The 22,388-nt window shown below is 40.3% G+C and overlaps 1 protein-coding gene across 1 annotated transcript in view; it reads left to right on the top strand.

The window, feature by feature from the left end:
* The window catches only part of LOC118226433 (piezo-type mechanosensitive ion channel component 2-like), a 122,302-nt gene that overhangs the window by 62,404 nt on the left and 37,510 nt on the right, over positions 1 to 22,388 (top strand). The window contains exons 5-11 of the mRNA XM_035416041.1: positions 1,855 to 2,017; positions 9,328 to 9,571; positions 9,924 to 10,137; positions 19,093 to 19,261; positions 19,943 to 20,062; positions 21,555 to 21,590; positions 22,038 to 22,170. Coding sequence (XP_035271932.1) covers positions 1,855 to 2,017; positions 9,328 to 9,571; positions 9,924 to 10,137; positions 19,093 to 19,261; positions 19,943 to 20,062; positions 21,555 to 21,590; positions 22,038 to 22,170 — 1,079 coding nt within the window. The remainder of the gene's footprint in view (positions 1 to 1,854; positions 2,018 to 9,327; positions 9,572 to 9,923; positions 10,138 to 19,092; positions 19,262 to 19,942; positions 20,063 to 21,554; positions 21,591 to 22,037; positions 22,171 to 22,388) is intronic.

Genomic DNA, 22,388 nt, shown 5'->3' with positions numbered 1-22,388 from the left:
TTATTATGTAACAATGAAAAAAGCATATTATTTTTGGTTTTTGTATAAGGTACAGAGTTAAAAAAGCGAAGTAAGAAAATGCACACTTATCATTTGTTCCAACCCAAGGCTGATTTAGAATAGCCTTATTGGTCTGTTTAATAAATCTGAAGTATTAAACAGCTTCATTTTCATCATGAATTGTAACCCCCTCCTAATTCATTGTTCAGTGTTCAGAGAAAGAGGGTTGCTTATCCCCTAGGATTAGCTTCTTCTGTGCATATTAATGCCATCTGGATGGTTGTTTCGTGCCAGCTCATAGTTTTAGTATTTATGGGGTTTCTGAGATAAAAGGGTCTTTTAACCAATAGTGTAAACCATGAAGATACAGAGAGTCCTCATTACAAAGGGCTGGTGTGATGTAGGCCAATCAGCATGCTTGCTTGTGTCTTTCTAGCAGGTTAACTAGCAAAGCCTACTGCTCGTAACATTTTATGATGCAAATATCGCTTGCTTCAAAGCAAAGATATTTGCGTCTCCTGTTGTTGTTTTTCTGTGTTGAATCGAGGTATCCGGTTGGAATTAACTTGTATATCCAAACAGTAATTCAAATCTGATGCAACCAATGTTTCACAACCTTTGTGATTTGTAAACAGTCACAATATGGGCCCGTTTACTTCGATAATAGAAAAGAAACTGCAACTACTGCTTTACCTTGCCAAGCTTGATAATCGTGGATATTTTGTCTCTTCCCTCATAGACCTAAAATAATCTACTTTAACACATCTTTCTCTGCCCGCGCCCTGACAAAAAAACAGTTCTGTCCTGAAATTACAGTAGTTTATGGTGAGGTTGACCATGATGTTTTGCTGTCCCAGGTAAATTGTGATCATCAAATTCATATTCATTTTATTTTGTACTTGTTGTGAATTTTGAATTGTGCCAAGTACATTTCTTCACATCTCTTGGGAGAAACAAGCTTCTCAGAGCCTCATCAGATTTTATTTTTAAGACTTTAAAGGATATTCTGGGAATTGATTGTTTTAATTTCCACTGAAACCGTTTGTAAAGTGGGGGACTGAGGTTGGGTAGGTTTCAAAAGCCTGTGCCTCACAAAGCAAGGAAATGAAAACCAGACGGACCAGGAGCGGTGCAGAGGACATCGGCATTCTCCTGTCTTTGTCTCTATTGCGGAACAGAAATATTTTTGAGTGTTTCTGTCTCTTGGGTCCACAGTTCACCACACTATTAAAAGAACTTGTAAACATTCTACCTTATCATTTTTGTTCTCAAATTTCAGTGGGTTTATTTGAAATGAGAATATTCACTCATTAGTTTCAGTGGCCAACTTCATTAGACTGCATGGAAAGACTTAAAAAAGGATATATGATATATTTTAAACAGTATAGGCTAGTACATAAACAATCATTGTCATCTACACCTTTACTCCTATATATTGCACATGCTTGACATGGTTGCATGATAATGTTTTTAAAATCATTTACAAAAGTTTAGAAAACCATACTGCTCATATTATTTCATCTTATTCATAGTTTTTATGTAGAAACATTTTTGTTAACTCATTTTGAGTAAATTTAGATACATCAATGAGTGTTTTTTATGGAATGTCCTTTCTCTATGTTTATATGAGGTTCAGAAGCCAATAAGGTGAAGCATTGTTTGTCGAACTTTAATACACAAAAATGCACCATGTAAACGAATGACAAACAATTATAAATGGCTAAGAGTGTTTGTGAGACCGTATTTTTCAAACCTTTTGGCCTCCTCTGCAGGTCAGAGAAAAATAGAAAAAATCATGAAATGTTTTTTTTGACATGTCTGTGTGTCTGACCGTGCATGTCACTCTTTCTCCAGTGTGATAGGAGCGGACCCGGGCAACGGCATCAGGGTGTTCATTCCAGACATCGGCATGTTTGTGGCCGGGCTGGTCACATGGCTTCTGTGTCGCAGCCCGGCGGAGAAGCCGCTCACTGAGGAGACTGCACAGTTCAACTGCGACTTTGAAACCGGCGACCAGGTGAGCCGTGCGCCCCCTTCCCCTGCACCCCGTCCCCAGGTACAACTACACTGCCCAGCTGCCCCTGATATAAAAATGAACCCAGCCTTGATTGCCATTGGCTCGGGTACTGCATGACATCAGCATCTTCCGTGTTTTTGGGCAGTGTTTGCAGCTCAGTGGGAATCACACCTTCATATCCTTTGCTCTGTATTCCTGCAGGAAATGTGATTTCACATTCTTCCTGGTATGCTCGGTCCCCAGTGGGTTTTATGACAAGACCTAAGTGTTTTGCCTTCCCCTTTTCTGGAAAAGGGACTGTTCTTTCCCAGGTGTCGTCCTTTTGATGATAAATTGCGCTCCGTAGCTCCAGGGAGTGAAATAAGTGGAACACATTACTGTCTGGATGAATACCAGCGAGCAGGCATTTGTATGTGCAATAATCTAAGATCACAATTCACTGTTGCTTTCCCGATGTCAAAGTTGTGTGTACTGTAACCTGGAAGCCTCCCATGCTCAGTAGGGTCCCCTGCTCTGGGACCAATGGTGTGCCCACCTCCTTCCTCGCGAGGGAATTTACGTTTTATTCGTAGCTGCTTGGAAGATTTTGTAAACAATGCATCCGGGTTGGTATCGTTGTAAAACTTGGCTTTTGCATCTCAGGGGTGGTTTTTTAGTGCTGGAAAAGTTGGGCTGAGAGCAGAGAGCTGAGAATATGATGGACTATGATTCAGTGGATGTGCGGATAAGCACAACCAGCCCACAGAAAACTGTACTACGTTGTCTTTGCTTGGTGCTGCTGAAGGTGCACAGCTTTGTTCCAGGCAGAGTTTTCTTGGAATGGCCAAGCAGGCATGTAGGTTCCACCTGAATGTGAATCGCAATGGATTTTTAGCAGATGGAAGTCTTGAAGGTTCACCTCTTCACTGGTGTGCACTGATTAACCCTTGGATGGGTTTCGTGCAATTGAAAGGTTATCTCAGGCCTATTTGGCTGTCACTGGCCTCTTCTGAGCGCTTGGAGTGTATTCCACACCGTTTCATTCTCCATTAAATTGATTGAGTTGTTGTGCAGTGAATCTCAAAATTCATTGTGTGTTCAATAGGTGAAATAATACCAAGAATGTTTTAATAATGCCTCCAGTTCAAATGTATAGAGGTCAGAGATCAGTTAACAACAAAAGTTTACGTGTGATTACTTTATGCCATTAAACCATGTAATCCCTGTTGAAATGAGTACATCCTTATTTGGCCCTTATTTGTAATCGCATCGCACATTATTTATGATATCATTATAAAGAATTACTGTGGAGAGCTGTAATATAATATGGAATTGCTGAGGAAACCGTGTTATAAAGCTTTATTGGACACAAATGAAAGAAAAAAGTGCATTTCCACTGAAAATAAATGTTAAAAGGTGTGCGGTGTTCCCCCTCAGAATAAGAATGTTCTGTTCTTCTCAGCTTGCTTGCAGAAAGGGATAAATTTTGATAGTCACTTTGCTCTGATCTTGGCTGGAGGCCTCGGTGGCACCATTGCCCATTTTGCAGCCTTTCTAACATAATTGCCAGAACCGCCGGTAAGAACCACTACAACCCCTTCCCCAAAACAACCAAGACCCCACACCATAACTCAGCTCAGTCCTACCCAATCCAGCCATTGGCCCTTTTCCAACAAGACTGTGATTGATCTGGTTCTTATTCCTCCCCGATCTGCTCATTTCACGGTTCCCCTCCCTCGCCCAGTTCGGTACAGCCCAGCGAATTATATACAGGACCCGCTCCGCTGTGGGTCAGTAGCATTTATGTACGGACGAGGCATGCTCTGTGAGTTTCAGTGGCCATGATGAAGCCTTTCTTTTCTGTTTTTATTTTTCTGCTGACTTTCACAATTGGTATTTGACCTGGCAGCGTACGCTGCCTCTTCCCCCCACCCCCTCTAGCCATATGTTGTGCTTTCTTTCGATGAGTTAGTTTTTCAGTTACTGGGATATTTATGCGTAAAATCACACCGTGATTACATTATGTCTGCCAGGTTGCGGTGGTGCCAGTTGAGTGACTCGATTTAGATGTGCCAGAAGGCACCGTGAAAAGGGCACCACATTTATGGGGTGTGAAGAAACTCAGTGGTTTCAATCACCCTTTGAAATGCTCCAATTACTATTATTAATGAAGTAATAATATGTTGTTTTGCTGTTAAATCTGTGTCCTTGCCTGAATTAGCTTTCATATTGATGTTCTTTTCAGAAAATAAATTGTTAACAGTTTTTTAAAAATTATAATCACTCCTCCTGTTCTTTTAGCAGCTGTTCTTGAACGTTGTTCTCCAGGAAGCCACAGAAAAGCAACACAAAGCAATTTCAGTTGTGCTTCATGCGCAGCAATTAAGTTGAGCGGAGTCCCGCATAGACCTGAGAGAGTTCCGTCCGTCTCTGCAACATCGGTCTTCATCCGTTGTTTGCGCTGCTCTGCGATGCGCCAGCGCTTCCTCTGCGGTTACGCTGGGATTAGAACTGCGTCCGTGTTCCAGCGCTGCCGACCGCACATCTGTCTCGCGTTAGGCTTGTTGTGTTTTAGGTGCCGGCTGCGCCGAAGGTTCCGGAGCTCCGCTCCTACCTCTCCGCTTCGCTTAGCCGCTCACGTCGCAGCCCTGCCGTGGGCACGGTGCCATGTCCGCCTGCTCTATCGCTCTCTCTCTCTTTCTTTCATTCTCTCTCTCTCTCTCTCTCTCTCTCTCTCTTTCTTTCATTCTCTCTCTCTCTCTTTCTCTTTCTTTCATTCTCTCTCTCTCTCTCTCTCTTTCTTTCATTCTCTCTCTCTCTCTCTCTCTCTTTCTTTCATTCTCTCTCTCTCTCTCTCTCTCTCTCTTTCTTTCATTCTCTCTCTCTCTCTCTTTCTTTCATTCTCTCTCTCTCTCTTTCTCTCTTTTTTTCATTCTCTCTCTCTCTCTCTCTCACTCTCACTCGCTCTTTCTTTGTCTCTGCTTTTCTAAGTTTATCTCGGTCTCTCTCAAGTCTATCTTGGTTTCTCTCTCTCTCTCTCAATAAAAATGGACTGGGGACATGTTCCCTCCAAATGTGCAGGCCATTTAGGAGTGGTAATGAGTTGGAATGTGGCCCCCGTCTCTAGCAGTCCTCTGTCGCTTCATGACTCAGCACTGATTAGAAACACACTCCCCCGCCAGTGCCTCCAAGCCAGGAATTTGAGTGACCACATCAGACGTACCGTATCAATGCCCAGCGTACTGTATCAATTAGAGAGATTGGTGCCTTGCCATAATGTGCTCCTCTTGAATAACAGCAAATATCCGGGATTTGCAGTGGGTGAAATTCCTCCGATGCTGACATATTCCTCCAGTGTATCAGTGAGGAAATGCAACCTTTGAGTCAGAGGATGCTTTTGTTTGTCAGAGTGCTTTCTGTGCATTTATACTGTTGGGCTCATTGGCAGATCTTCAGTGCTACTGTACAGATAATCCCTGCACTGGCAGTTAATGAAAATCTTTGTTTAAAGGGAGAATAGGACTTTGTTGAAGCTTAGCATGAAATCTACAGATGACATACAAGCAAAGTATGCTCAGAGATTATATACATGGGAACTTGTTACAGATTAAATGGGGACACTTTGGTTATTTCATTTTATTTTATTTTAAGAATAAATAATGGCTTATTCATTCCATTAGATGATGTACATGACACATTCATATTTACCTAAAAAAAAAAAGATACCTGCGCTGCTCAGTTATACAAGTCTGGGAGGAGCTATACTGTACCTAAAAATACAGTGAGAAGCATTCCTGTCTAAAGAGATGACAGTGGCTTTGTGTGTCTGAAAGGGAACTTTCCATAGCAGGTACCGTGCCCACAATATCTCACAAAACACGCTTGTTTACACCAGCACCACTCATCGTTTGAACAGAATGCATGCTTTGCTCCTCATGGCGGAAATTCAGACATAGCGACTGAACACGTTTAACGTTCCATTCCAATTAAAAGTCGTCATCGTCAGTCTCAAAACATTGGCTTTCAGCACCTCGGACAGCTCAATCATCAACCAAACATGAAACCTAACCATATTCATATTTATGCCATGCCAAAAGACAAGTACATGAAGTTGATACTGGTTTTGTAAAATATAATTAGTGTGTAACTTTCTTTGGGTTAAAAAATAAAGTTTGCTGACTTAGGTATTACATCCAGTTTTAGTTTGTGTTAGTAAGTAAGTACATTTAGTTTGATCATAGTGCTCCTAACACTGAATCATACATTAGTCAGATGTGATTGAGAACTGGAAAAAATAGTTTCAACCAAAGAATAAAGGACTACTTAATCAAGCTGTTAATTTTATAACACCCTGATTTATCCATGTTTTTTTTTTGTTTTTTTTCAAATTCATAGCAAGGAAAACAATAAAAATGACAAATGACAAATACTGTACCAAATCCTCTTGTGGGTCATTTAAGAACTTTGCTTTCAGGATAACAGAAAGATGTTTCAAATCTCGACTGAAAGAAATAAGCTTGACATAATATTATTTTTTTCCATATTTCTTTATGTATTCGGTGAGTGCTAAACATTATGATTAATTGCACGGGGTCCGTGACATCATATACAAGCAAATGAAGAATGGAGAAGGATGCAGTAAATGAACTGCTAATTGTCTAAAAACCCAAAGAAAGCTTTTTGTAGAGCTTGTCCTACAGTATGCCTTTTCATGAAGCACACATTTGTTTCGTTCAAATAATGAAAGGCAGGTTGAATGAATTTCATAACAGCCTTGTTACATAACAATGTATAAAAAGAAATTATGAGAAAATGGATGCCTACTCTGATTTGATATCTTAATGCATCAGCTCTCCATGGGTACTCCTATTGTTGTAATAAGCTGTATAAAGAGCCCTTAGAAACTATTGCCTAATTGTTCTCAACAAGTGTGCATGGGTGAACAACTATGAAAACAGTGGGTTTGTTTTAAGTTTGGAATCTATGCCTGAGTCACAGTTAAGGATGTCAATTCTAGAATAACGAGGACTGATTTATTTGTCATGTTATGCTATTTTTCAATACATATATTGAACCCAGTAACTCGGTGTTGTCATTTGCATGTGGACATAAAACACAATTTGCTGAATGTTCAGCTGCTAACCCAAGCAAATATGTCATGCATATTAATTTGACAGCTCGTTCCTCATGTTTATTCATGCCCATGAATGCTACTCCCTTGAAAAGTTTTGGTTTTATTTTAGCTTGTCAAACGGCATGAAACTTGTATCCATCGTTCAGCGCCCCCCTCCTCTCTCCCCCCCCATGAAGGGACTTGTTTGTGAAGGCAAGAGACAAGGTGGAACCTGATCCTAATGTGAGCCAAAAGCCCTCGTGTTTATTTTGCAGAATCTTAACCCAGCTGCGTTACTGGAAGCAGTTGCCAAAGTTTAAATAAACTCTGCCTCGCCAACCAAATCGCGTTTGATCAATTAAGATTCACGGTAACTGATATTAAACAGATTACGAGACTATATTTTTCATCTCTGTGGTTCATTTTTTATAACCAAGCATTTAAAGATAAGCTGGGAAGCTGTTGCACAGAGCTCCTATTCGTTGTGGTGGTATGAAAAACATAGCGTAGGTCTACAAAGCAGCGTTATTGTTTTTGAATGTTTAGGTCCCTACAAATAAACAGCTGATTGTTCTTATTATTCTAGTTTTGTCATTGATGTCCCATATAAAGTTGCCTGGAGCATACTAGTTGAAGTTGAAACTGAGATGGGGGGGGATTTTGTTCTCTTTTAGACATGTTTCAGAAGGAGAACCAGCAGAGTGATTTTCTCACAGTGGATGGTTTTAATTGTATCGATACCAAATTTATGAATATTTAGAATTTCATCCTCAGTGGAGCTTTTAATGTATTTTTGAATTGTTGTTGCCATTACAAATAAAGCATATAGATTGATAGAATAACAGTAGCTACCTATCAGGATTATACACCTTTGCAATTGCTGTCATGTTTCTTAATTGGATGTGACTACATTTCTTATCAAATCAGCTTGCTTTTAAGCTCCAGCCAAACCTTTTGTTTTAAGATTTAATTTAGAGGGGTATTTTTATTGTTTATTTATTGATGTCCCTTCTGTTTAAAAAAAGATAGAGACCTAACATTTTTCTTCATTTATTTAATATTAATTTCCCCCTTACTTCTGAAGTGTCTTAATAGTTTTTTCTGATATACTCATGGCTCATGATGTACTAATACTCATACACTCACAAATAATTTCATCTCCTTGAAGTTGGGTCTATTTTTAACATTTTAACATGCTCTAAATGAGATGGCACAGCTTCATGGCTTCTGGAGCTGTTTGCAAGAAAGGTTATTATAGTTATGTGCACAAAACATTGCTTGAATAGCTTGGAAGGAAAAAGTGTTACCCGCTTATGGTATTGTCTCTGCTAATAATTATCATTGGACGTTGATCATTTTCACAGTTCTGGAATACATTTTTCTTTCATTACGCAAATTGGAAGGACAGTTACACTCTGATGTCAGCCAATTTTCTGCTCCTTGGTCGATTTGGTTACACTTTTGGTTTGACATTGAGTGACCTCACATCTGCTATTGCTATTATAATATTACAACTTTGTGCTTTACACTAAGTATTTTTACTTATGGTGCCACAGGTGGCTGTTGCCATAGTTTTTTGAGTTTTTTGTAATTACGAGATGTGAATGAATCATTTTCTTTTATTTGGATTTAAATATGGTTTGACTTATGCATGCTGTTTTGGTCACAAAAGTAGAAAAATATTTGGTCTTCAATGCTTCATAGTTTTCTACTAAGTTATTCGGTCAAGCTTTCTCAGAAATTAGGGCACAAGAAAGCTGACTCATGAATAGGATTTCTAGGATTCCTAGTATAAGCTGGTGCATGTTCCAAAACTCAAACAAGTTATACAAGAAAAGTAGCTCTGAAAAGTGGGTTTTAAGTTAAACAGTGACATATTACCTAAACCACAGTGAAGAGTGTAAATGGTTTTTTTTCCCCACATGGACCCAGTATTGTCAAACTGCCTATTCTTCATTTGCCAAATATCTTGTATGGAGATATTCCAACAGAAGTGGAAATGAACTCTGCACACACACACGCACATGCATACACACATACACACACACACACAGAACTAGCCCCTTCCAACTGAACAAAGGAATGCATGCTTTATGTGACTGTAAACTGTGTGCTGATTCCGGAACTGTGCAAATGTGCAACTTGGCTTGGTCATCGCAGCAGGTTGTGATGTAATTTGTGTGTCTAACACCCCCCCCCCCTCCTCCCCCCATCCCAGGAAGAGAATGAGGAGGTGGGGGAGCTGGAGGTGGATGATGACATGCTGTTTGAGGAGGACTCTGAGGCAGAAGACAACTGCAGTGCCCCAGAGGGGGAGTTTGAGGAGGAGGAGCAGGAGGAAAGCACTAAGATGAAGGTTCTCCGCCAGATTGCCGGCGTGGCATCCAAAGTCAAGGAAATCATTGGTGATCTCATTACCACAGCCGGAAAAGTGGTTGTAACCATATTGCTAGGCTTGACAGGTGGGTGTTCCTGAAAGTAATTCCATAGTTTGAAAACTATAAAATGACCCTGGCTTTTTACCCCAGATTAGTTTGAAAAATAAATACTGTAAAGCTCATGTGGAGAGAAACATTGTAGAATTTCTCTACAATATTTCTAGTACAGTATCTATGGACTTAAGCACTTACATTTACACCAGGCATAAAAGCTTGTTTTTCTACTTTGATACATTAATGATAATAATAGAAAATCTTGAACAACGGTCATTACAAATTCTATTATTCACTTTGTTTATTCAGGATATTGTTTCCTGTGCGGTGCTTCTCCGGCAGTGCCTTTAGTGCCTTGTTTCCGCCGTTCGGACTGTTTCAGGGATCATGCTGCCCTCCCTGACGTCCGCGGTGTACTTCTTCGTCTTTCTGGGCCTCGGCACCTGGTGGTCTTTCTGCCGGACGTTCGACCCCCTCATCTTCAGCTGCCTGTGCGTGCTGATGGCCATCTTCAGCGCGGGACACCTGATTGTGCTCTATCTCTACCAGTTCCAGTTCTTCCAGGAGTTCATCCCACCACGTAACAACTACGCCAGGTAGGATATTGGCTACCATTATCATCGCATCGGTGCCTACTGTCAAACTTTTATAGTAGCCCATGCATTTCCTGTCGTTTGAGGTCTGTACAAAGTTGATTGCTTAGTATTATCTCAATGTATGGTTGAGTGCCTTATCTGCCATTACATTTCTTTCAGTATCAGGTATCGGTTGTGCAAGGAACCACGTGGCTCTAAAAATGCTATTCTAGAAGCCTAAAACTGTGTTGAATTTGACATTTATTTTGCATTGATTTGTAGTGCCTCAATGCAAAATATCTTTCACTTGGCTGTTTATGATATCCACTGTTTCCAATATTCAACAACTCCTCAGACAATATGAATGTATTTTTTTCTCATGTGCCTTTCATTATAAAAGTGCACCCTAATTCCAACAGAGAATGCTTGCAGTATGTAACTCACCGGTCACTGGCACAGATGCTAATAAGAGATTAAAAGCTTACCTGTAAGAATAGGACACAGAATTCAACATTAAGCCCTCTGTATATTGCTGCATCCTTGCAAGAGCTGCATACATCAATGCTGGGCCTCAACATTTTATTGGTTTTATTGCTTTAATCAGACATGTAATTGTAAGGGCAGTCAGAAGGCTTGTATTTTAGCGTGATTGTTGCCTCTGCAAAATTGAAAAGGTGGGACTTTCCATGAAAACCTCCACAGAGCTGTCAATGTATGGAGGGTCTAAGATTAAATGATTAAAAGGCCACATAAAACATCCGGATTGTCTGCCTTTCTCCCGACAAAACACAACAGTATGGTTGAGTAGTATATTCTTTGGCCCACACACCAAGCAGGATTTTATTAGCATTTAGTTTTTTCCCAGGCTGTGCAAAGTACAGGCTTTCTCTTTATCGGAGGTAAACTGTGCATTCGAAAATGTCCTCTCTGTACCTTTTTAAAATGTTACTGTTCACAGAAGTGTTGTTATGACTCTGAAGGGATTGCGAGGAGTGCTTGTTATATCAGCGTTAGAATGTTCTGTTAAGAACAGCCTAATTGTACATTTGTGATTGTACATCTTTAGGAGTTAATGATAAGTAATAATAGTGAATCATAGAACAATATGTGTTTAAGGTTCAAGTCTGCCTCTCTCTCTCTCTCTCTCTGTCTTTCTTTCTCAAAGGGAAAGGCCATCAGGAATTTCCCATTTTTCCCTTTGTTATAAACAAAGTTGGTTTTTATTTACTGTGTACCTCAAAGTGAAATACTGCTTCCCGAAAGTGATTTAAGATCATTGTAGATACTAGGCAGGTGACATATTGCTCTTGGATACGTTGGATAAGATGGAATTTATAATTGATCTTCAGAGTTTATAAATATAGGCTTGTATTTATTGGTTGCTTTGTTGCTCTCTGCGGTAGGCCAGAAACCACATCGGATGTTTGGGAAGGTATACGCTGTGCTTTAGAAAATAGGTACCAGTGCGCACAAGCATAGCGCATATACTCTGAGTGCCCTCTTTCCCCATTAAAAGCCAAGCGCTGCAGTCTGCGCGTCTGTGGTAGCGCTGATCCAAATGGAGCGCGCGTCTGCGTCCTGCCCTCACCCAGGTACTGTGCGCCAGAGCATATCAGCGAAGCTTTACATCATCCGCCCACGAGGCCCCTCCGCGTTCCCGCCTGCCCTCGGCGCCTGCGCCCCGCGTTTCTGGGCGCGCGGAGGCTCGAGTGGAGCGGCCGCGCGGAGAGAGAGAGAGCTGGTACCGCCGGCTCCGCGGAGCCAGGTGGTTTTCATTATCTCGGACGATTCTTGGCCTCAGCCGAAATTACACAGCTGGTTTCAGGGAACTCTACACGCATTGTGCAGCGCAGTGGGGTGGGGGTTGGTGGGGAGTCAACACGTACTTTAAAAAAGCTCGCAGTTGAAATAACCAGAGTTGATGCAATTAATCTAAATTAGGACCTGAGCTCAAAAAAGTATTTTAAGTTGCGCAGTCGCTGCCTTTTGTAATACGCGGGCAGCCAATGAGAAGCAGCCCTGTGAGCAGTCGAATGCTATTTAGAGCCGGTGAGATTGTTTTCAGAGGGACATTAAACCCAGGGTACAGGACTAATTACACAACTGCTTTCTTGCATTAAAATGTTTCTGAATAGTCTCCTCAAACCTGAACTGACAAGAAAACACAAATACCAAACGTACAGCTGTCAAAGGCATCTGGCAGGGTCAGAAACCTGTTCTTTGTTGTACTACTGTGTGCATTATTGCTCTTTGCAGACTGTCAGTGAGGATTACCTTTTGATTCCTTAAGAGGAATACACAAATACATAAGTTTGAAATCAAACATAATCAGTGTGGCTTCCATACTGGCCTGACTGTTACGTGCAAATTGGTGTGACTCAGCACACCGAATAAACATTACATGAGTGTGTATACAAACACAGAACCCTTGCATATGATGCAGATGCAAATGTTAAGGCTTTTAAAATACCTCTGTGAACAAGCTCACATGTACCCTGCTTTTGGACGCCGTTATTGAGAGTCCTAATGTCAATTTAAACGCTGCTTTTTATATACAGGTATGCATTATATTTTTACTGTAGGAGATGTAATATTCTGGTACTTTTTGAAAGGTGTTACCACGTTTGGTAATGCATCAGAGGTAACAGGCAGGAAATTACACTTAGAAAAGATGTAGCATCCATGTTGTGCGTGCAGTGAGGCCAGTGTGAAAGTCGCATTGATTGCAGTCTTGACTTTTGTCATTAGTTTGTGGGCTTGTCTTTGCCTGCACTCCTACTTTCAGTCCCAGTTAATGAAAGCATGAGGTTATAGTTTCTCCTTTGGATTATTTAGGATTAGGCGATGACACAGAATACCGTGGATAATGTCTTCAGCAAAGGCCAAGAATAAATCCCAGGTTTTGGCACACCCACCGCTAAGTGCTGTTCTGTGTTGAGGGAAGAAGCCTCTCGGGTATAACAAAGAACCTTCTTCTAACAATCAGAGAAAAAGGGAACAATCAGTACCAGCTTTGTAATTTGCAATTTGTGGCTGGGGCTCAGATTTGATTACACCCTTGCTAAAGCTGAAATATGTGTGCTTTCCAATTTAGCACAAATGCCAGAATGCTCTATTTTGGGTTGAAAATGTGCACAGGAAAAAAAAAAAAAAAAACCTGGATTGCAACCAAACGTTTTCCTAGGGAGTGTGCATGGGAGTGTGTTTCGGCATGTCTGCATATGAGTGCATTTATGCGCAGATGATTGTGTGGTATAGGTTGTATTTGTGCGTGTGAGTGCATGTAGGGCGAAGTTCATGCATTCACTCCTAGACTTCTGTGCCTTTCTGCTCTGTTTGCTCAACAGAAATATCCTCACAACGTTATGTCATTATGTGCTGTATGTTACATAGCACCCTTTGGCTCGAGCAGCTGACTGCAGTTGATGGACGTAAGAGGGCATGGTGCCCCTGCCCATAATAGTTGGGCTTGAATAGAGTTCATTAAGTTCTACATCTACTAGTTTGTGTGTGTGCGTGTCCGTGTGCGTGCGTGCAAGCATGCATGTATGTGTGCATGTGTGTGTGTTTATTCTTTTACAGTAATACAGTTGCTCAGAGATAGTTTTTTGCTTTTCCAGAAATACACATGGAGCAATTACTTGCTAAATAAAGTTGAACAGAAATAAATATGCATTAAGATGCTACTTATTTAAATGAAGTTCAACCTTAGGGAACTGTATAGTGGCCTTCCATGGCTTTCTGATTAATCTGGGGATAAAATGAGGTTGCGCACGTGTACAATCCATCACCATGGGTTAAGACAGAAGAACTCTTGGACAAAACTAGACAAAGAGTTAACAAAGAGGTGTCAAGAAATGGCCATAAACAAATAAATAAAAGACAAAAAATTGTACTTTTCCACTATTGGGTCAATAGTTAAGGTTCTCCAAACCCCTGGAATAGTAGTAAACTAGCCTGGTGGCAGATGCAAGTACGTACATTTTCCCCTCATTCACAGTGGTTTGATAGACAACGAAAAAAATGTGACCTTCAGCTGCCGGTCTACAAATCTTGGTTGTATCTTGGAGACACAAAGTCTTAAAATGTACATTAGATGCCACCTCCATATTAACAGCCTTTTTGGAAGGGTTGCCAGAAAAAAAGCCTCTTCTAGGGAAAAAGCAATGGACAACAATAAGCATCTGGAGTTTGCTCAACTCCATGGAACTTCAACTGGAACCAGGCATTATGGTCAGAGAAGACCAATATAGAAAAGAATGTTCAAAAGAACGTCATACCTTTGGTGAAATATGGTGGTGTTTCTTTGATGTTACGGGATTGTTTTGCATTTATTGGTCCTGAGACTCTTGTTAAGGTCAATAGAATTCCTGCAAGTACCAAGACATTTTGGCCAAAAATCTGGTCCTCTCTGCCAGGGACTTTAAACCTGACTGAAAATGGATCTTTCAGGAAGACAGTGATTCTCAAGAATACCTCAAAATCAACCAGGAAATGGTTAAATGACCACAAAATCACTGTTTTGCCATGGTAATCTCAGTCTCCAGTCTTGGACGGAATCAAAACATTTGTGGTTTCAATTGAAGAGGGCAGTCCACAAGTGCAGGCTGAAGGATTAGAAGGATCATGAAAGATTATGTACAGAGAAATGGTCAGATATCCCTCCAAAATATTCAGCAATGATAAAACACTTCAGATTAAAATATTTATTACACTTTTTTTGGAAATGAATGTATAATTTGAGATACTGGTGGGTTGCATACATTTGTGTCATCATCTGTGTATGCTCAGGCATCAGTGGAAACACATTGTTTTCTTTTCTCTTAACTGGGAACCAGGTAATGTAAACTGTGCTGTAAACAAAAAACACATACTGTGCTATGTGATATATTGTAGTACATAGTTTCATAGTTTTATGAATGTCCTTACAAATGCTTGCCTATCAGAGGTCGGTCCTGAATTGATCATTTCACTCTTAATGGCAACAGGAATTGAACCTGAACAATTCCCTGATCCCTGTGCTCCTTCAGAGCCATTTCTCTGAATTGTGTTTGTTCACTTTAATGCTGTGTAAATGAGGCCGCTGGAGTTGTTTTTCTCACAAGATTCTTGTCTTTAAGCCCTTCGTTAAAACGTCATTAAAAGCATGAAAACAGACCTGAATACGAAACGGGCGTTAAATGAAAACATCCCTTGGAGACCCGATAGGCTCACATGGCTTGTGGTGCGTGTGGTTCTTGGAATATGCCGGGAGCAGAAGTGTGTTTATCATGCTGGCAGTGAACTGCACATGGCAACCGTTCTCCCAGGACTCAACAGGGCGTTTTTACCATCCTTTCAGTCAGTTTAATATGCGCGCATGTTTACTGCCTGAAGCAATTTAGATGTTCATATATAACCTTTGATTAATCATTTGGAAAAATGAACACATTTTTTTTAGCTGTATTTAATATCAAGAAATGTTTCATTCAATAGGTTACTATCCAGTCACTTGACATTACATTGAAAGGTTATGTTCAGAAAAGTAAAGTGTGTATTTACAAACAACAGACTGCGGATGTAATTTGGATATATACAGGTTTCAGACTGTGTATATAGAGACCTTACAGTACAGCCATGTGCCAGCACAAATTGACCCCTCCTGATAATTGTTTGCCAATTTTTTTAATGTGTTTCTTCCTGCCAAAACACAGAGGGTGGTAATTCAAGTGAAAACAGGAACAAAATGAGGGGGATTTTAATTTCCGTGAGATTCCTGCTGACAGTTGTTTTCTAACAGCTGGCTCAAACAAAAAAACCAGCAGCTTTTGTCTAAGGGATGATAGTTGTCAGGTGGACATAAAATTAAAACATCATTTGGTGTATTAGAGAGTGATATGGACAACCACCCATCCACCAATTAAGCAGCTCTTATCTCTTTCATTATTATTCATTTACTCGGAAGAAATCATTATTCAGAGTGACTTGCACAGCTTAGAGTTTTTGGATGTCATTCAATTGTACAGCTGGGAATTTTGCTGAAGCAATTCTGTTTAAGTGCCTGACTCACATGTACTATGCCCATACCCCACCTGAGATTTGAATGTATAGCCTCCATGTTCCAAGCCCGGGTCCTTATCTGATTTAGTCCTTAAGCTACCTTTTGAGCCATTGATTGAAAAAAGATTATTTAACAGCCCTGGCACAGGCTGTGTGTCCCCAGTGGCTCTGTTATGCTTGCATTTCTTGCAGTTGCTTTGCACATTTTATTGAGAACAGCGTGTGCACTTGTGAATCACAGTTTTGGTATTCAGTACTCCTTTACAGTGAACTATCCGTTTACAACAGAGCACACATTAAAAGAAGTATTCAAAGCACCACATATGAGTGATTCCTACCGTGACCCAGAGACAAAGTGGATATGAAGTTGATTACTTGAGAACCCCCCCCCCCCCCCCCCCCCCAAAACAAAAAAACAGAATTCCCAAGCCAAACCATGTCAATTGAGGTAGGCTGAATTTCAGTAACTGGAATAGCACATAGAACTGCCTTTCTGCATTTCTATATTATGCTTTGATGTATGCACTCGCATGATGACTGCATTACTTGTTTTGCGAGGAATTGTAGACCATTTGTGGAAATTTGTATAATTGTGGGTTCCAAGGAATATAGGAATATAGTTTGTTCAGTGTATTTTTAGACTTTGTTCCAAATAATTGGAATGGCAATGACAATGGGAACTTCCCTCTCACTTTAAGAAAATTTTACAACTAATTAATGATGGATTCTGATCATGTATGCACACAGAAATTTTGTAGAACAAAAACTGCTGTTTGAATAGTTCGTACAATATCCTTAAAGTGAGAAGGAACTTGCCCTTGTTTTGCATTTATGACGTAGGGTAGCAGTTCCTTTTGGACAATGCTGCTTTTCCAGACAGGAGACCACAGTGCAGTTGCTGACAGGGATGGCCTTGGTTTATGCAGGTGCTGAGTGAGAGAGCTGAACGGCGCTAACTGTTCCATTTCCTGCCTGTAATCACAATAGTGAGGTCACATGATGCAGCCTTCATTCCCAGGTGCAGACAAGCTTCCTCCAAAAAGAACTGCATTGGCCATTGTAAACTGCTGCTCTCTACTCCTTAAAATAAAATTGTGTGTAAACATCTATGTATATAATCTATTTACTTGGAAATTCACACAATATTTGTGTACAGAGTGACCAATAATAGTTAAGCTTTTGAGAACTGAATGAACCCGCCTGCATTTGCATATGACTTTTAAAGCTTAGCAATGAAACCTCTGCAGCCATTGTGGCATTTACACCATTAGAAATAGCCAAGGGGATAATGTCACATTGTTGGTATGCTAGAATTGTAATTGGGCACAGACACAATTTGTGTCACTGATTGCTGGGTGGACAGTGACACTGCAGTGCTCACATGACCTTCTGAGAAGAGCTTTGCTGCAATACCGGTATGCAGGTCTTACATCGTATAGGCTTTAAAATAATTTAGCAGAGGGATCCTATATGAGGTATATAAATTTGTTTGAGGTTCAGTGAAACCTTCAAAGAATCATGTAGCCCCTTTTTACAGCAGCCTGTGTGAGAGTGTGTAGCTTTGGAGGGAGCTGCCGCCTGCATCACTGATTGAGCTCTCTGATTGGTCTGGCTAATCACCATCTGAAAGGATGTGGTACCTTTGATCCTTGCGTAAGCTGAAATCGATATTGAGTAGCAATGAATTCTAGGGGTCTGACAGCTAGTCATCTAATGCATTGCTCACACAGAGGTGCCTGATTCATTTTTAATGTCGAGGGAACCAAATAGAGATTCTCCCACCCTCCACTAAAAAGTTAGCCATAAAAACAAAAGTGTAACAAATCTGATGGTGATGTATTACTACTGTGCTGCATGTTCTTACTCTCAAATAATTTTTTTGTCAAAGTAAATCATTCATGTTGCATGCAGGATGTTACCTGATATGGATGCAACATGAATGATTTACAGTACATTCTCTTCCACTGTGTATTTAAAAAAATACCTGAAAAACAAAACAAATGAAGAATGTGTCAAGTGAGTGCTTATGACCAGAATTATATTATGGGTCAGCTACCATGTGCTCTCATCAAGAAGGAATTAAGCATGCAGAGACAGGAAATGAGCAAGTTCTGAAAGTTAAAAAAAACTACTGAAAAGTCCCAAAGTTCCAAGCCATTTGATATGTATGTTCCCCTGTAGTCCCCTCGTCATTCATGATTAAAAACCATAAAACACCAGGCTTTGCAGTTCAAAACCAAGATATTTCTCCTGAGTATTTATGCCACCCTGAAGCAAATCTTCTGCAATGCAAGTGTAATGCATTTTGTTCATGCTGATAGCACCTTGATGGGCTAGGAGCAGGCATGGGACATGGCATTAACCATCCAGATAGCTGAAAATCAGTCAAGGTATTCGAAACCCTGAGAACATACATGAGAATGAATAACTGAAAAATATTGCTTTCAGTATAGTTTGGGTCAAAGGGGAATGAGAGCTTAAGGTTTAATCGTTTATTTTGAGGACTTGCTCAGTTACTGCAGAGGCCTATTAGGTTTCTTTGAGGGCTTCTTTGGCTACTTCTCTGGGTTGCTTTGTTACTTTAAATAAATGCAATTTCATCTGTTTTCTTTTTGGGATTACTCAGTTAAATTCTGGGTCCACATAGTTACTTTGAGTAACTTAGTTACTGTAATGCATTTGCAAGGGATGGAAGACAAGGAAATGAGTGAAGGGTGGGACTAATTATATTATGAAATTTGTGGTCTGGAATTGTGTTCTTTTAAATAATGCATATTTTGTCATTATTACATTTGAACGCATTTATGGAACGGTCCCCAAAACAAGGAGGGACTCAGTTGAAGAACATTTGTTTTTTTCGTTTACTTATGTTCTTCCTCTGAAGTGGTTGAGATTAATGGTCTTAAGATGTGTCATTTACCCTTCCTCTCTTCACAGTTTATTTGGCATGCCATCCGTTATTCAAAGTGACTGCTCACACACCTGGAAGTTTATAGTCAACCCTCAACTGGAGTGGCACCACTTTGTCAATCCCATCATGCTGTTGGTTCTGTACTACACCCTCGCCACCCTCATTCGACTGTGGCTCCAGGAACCTGTCGGCACTGTAAGCATTGAGTTCCTGCTTCTTCTCCCTAGGTTGTCCAGTTGTTCTGCCAAGTAGCATGAATAATAGTTTAGGCAATTCATTATTATTCCTGTAAACATGCTGGCCAAATTTATCATTGTGGGGTTGTGTATCCTAATAAAATGAGATTGAACGAATAATGTATTACTGTGTACAATACTGATATACTGTCATTCCAGGGTGTGATTGCATACATTGCTTGGTTGTGGCTGTTTGTTTGCTAAATTAAACAGTGATTCACTGTGTATTACCCTGTCTAAATTTGATGACACTAAGAGTGTTTGTCTATGCATTCAGCTCCTTTGTGTCAATTCTTTCATAGCAAAAATCCTATTTGCATGCATGGTAATTTGATTCTCCATTTTTATATTATGATTAACATGCTGGCTGTAAGATCCCATACAGATGAACTTTCATAGAACACATTGTCATTTGAAAGGATATCTTCAGCCAAATACTGATGTTTCGGTTACAACGAAAAGCAGCAGTTTCATATAGCGAACCAGTACGTGTGTATATTAGAGGTAAGAATGACATTGTTAAGACAGCAGTGTGTTAATTTGGTATTGGCCCATTCATCTGTTGGGAATTGTCAGTGGAACAGAGCAGTTTTAAAGATTGCTGTCCCAGTGGGTAAGCTGTGGTATGTGTGATTCCTAGGTGTCTGAGCAAGGAGATGGGGACATGAGAGAGCAGTCTGTATGCAGCGATACAGAAAACATGTCAGAGAAGAAGTGTGACATGTGGAGAACAGCGAACCACAGCACAGACGAAAGAAACGTACGTGTGTCTGCTTTCTGTTTACTTGGCTCCTCAGAGCTGCACAGATTAGCTGGACTCCAAGTTACTTTTCTGAGAATTCTACTTCCTGTTTGTGTTGAAAAAAATCTAATCGATGCTCAGTAAAACACAGTTTAATGCTAAATGCTGTTTCGTAAACTCCATAAACGTAGTTCCGTAAACTCAGACCAAACTGTGAGTCAAATGCTTGAATATTTTTTTTTTGGGTTACATTTGGCAGGCAGTTTAACTCAAAACAGATTTGTGTTAATCCTAGATTCTAGGTTTAGCATATATGTTGAAACATTGGGCTCTATCTTACACCCAGCACAAAGCGACGCCAAGCGCAACGCAAGTGTCTTTGCTAGTTTCAGACCGACGCAGTTGTCATTTTCCTGTCCAGCACCCACTTTGTTTAAATAGCAAATGTACTTGCACCCATCTGAGCGCCTATGGGCGTGTTGGTCTTAAAATGAGGTGTGGTCAGGCGCATTGTTGGCGCATTGCTATCTTGAGGCAGCGGAAAGCGATTGCGTGATTGATCAACAATAACCTGATCTTAAGTCAATGGCGCAGTATTTTGCTGTTATTTTAAGGGTGCATTATTAAGATAGTAATATGCGCCTACATAGGCGGGTGCACAACACGCGATATTTAAAAAAAAATACATGTCATAATGGTTAGTCATAATATTTATCAAAAATATTTGGCAAATCCGCCATTATAATAGCAATCCGCCAAGGTGCAAGCGCACCTGGCTTTTAAAGGGAATGGGAGATGACACTGATTTGTTTATTTCATGTTATGCCCAAAACACACCTATGATTAATAAAGACTAAGTCCATCCCTTTGAACCATGCGTTTTAATTTTCACTCAGATTATCCGCTGTTAAACTAGCAAAAGTGGATTTGGACACGCCCTAAATGCACTTGCGCCATGCGCTTTAGACCATGCGCTTAGATCGTTAAAATATAGCCCATTGTGTTCAGATGTAAATGAATATTGATATTTAGGATTTAATAAATCTATCATTTATTTCAGAACACACAAATGTTAATGAAATCCAAAGTTATAAAAACGGGTGATTTCCTTAAGGAAGTGTAGAGGAACTCATTATTAAATCTGGTGCATTCTGTTGTACTCATGAATTAATGACCACAGGTAATCCGGTCTGCTGTGAGTCTTAGGTCTTTTTTCATTCTATTCATTCTGTAGTCATCTCTCTCAAAGGGAAGTAACAGGGCTATACATCTCTCTGGAGTCTGGACCGGCCCTAGCTGTACCCAGCTTATCATGAAAGCTCCATTCCCCTAACAGCTGCAACAGAGTCCACCTAACATGAAATACGGAAGTGCTTTTAGTCTTGTGGTTCGCATGAGTGATGGAGCCTTTATGAAACAGGGCTCGGCTGCATTGTTCCTGCTTATCAGGGACAACACAGCTTACACTGTCTATTAATAATCCACCTTATGTTCTTTTGCTATTTTGCAGCTTCTGTCAACTCAAGATGGCTATGGGACATCTGAAGTTAGTACACAAATATTTCAAGCCAATATTAAATTTGTTTGAATAGCATGGCTCTTGTTATGCATTGCTTGGATAGCGAGTTAATTTGATCACTGCTATTGTTTGTAAAAACAAACATTGTACATTGTTGCCATTATTACTCACTGTATATAAGGTTTCCCACTATGTAATTAAATGGCAGTAATAAGAAAAGTATCCATGCTTAAAAATGAATGAATTCTAATACAAATTAATTAGCCTTGTTTTCTGTCTGTACAAAAAGTGCTTCAAAATTGAAATTGACTCATTATTCAATGGTACATTTAATATTTCACCTTCTTGTTATTTTGCAGATGTTTTTCAGTAGTTTGAAATGAACAGAAATTGTATAATCCATGTCAAAAGTTGATCATTAAGTGGATGCATTCCCTGTGAGATGGTGAGGCTCATGAGTGTGTTGTACCCCAGGTGTTGGTGGTGACCTCCAACGGGACCCCTTTGGACTTCACCCCGTCCACCCCCAACAGTGAAAATGGGCCTTTAGGGCTGGATCTGTACTCCACACCGCAGTACAAAATGGACCATGGAGACGGGGAGTCAGGTGAGTCTCACCCACACTCCAAACATCATAAAAATACCGACATGTTTCAGCACTGGGGAAAGAACAACACTTCTGGGAAATAAGCTGTTAGTAAAAGTTACCAAGAGCGTGAAAACAGGGGGCTTAGACTTTCAAGGCTGCGGTTTATGAATTAGGTGATTTTCATTCATCTGACAGTTTGCAATACTAACCAACCCCTCCTCCCCCCCACCCCGGTT

The sequence above is a fragment of the Anguilla anguilla genome, chromosome 4 (genome assembly GCF_013347855.1).
Source record: "Anguilla anguilla isolate fAngAng1 chromosome 4, fAngAng1.pri, whole genome shotgun sequence".
In the NCBI taxonomy this organism is placed as follows: Eukaryota; Metazoa; Chordata; class Actinopteri; order Anguilliformes; family Anguillidae; genus Anguilla; species Anguilla anguilla.
Note: the sequence above shows the minus strand (reverse complement) of the source record. Positions and strands in the feature narration are given on the sequence as shown.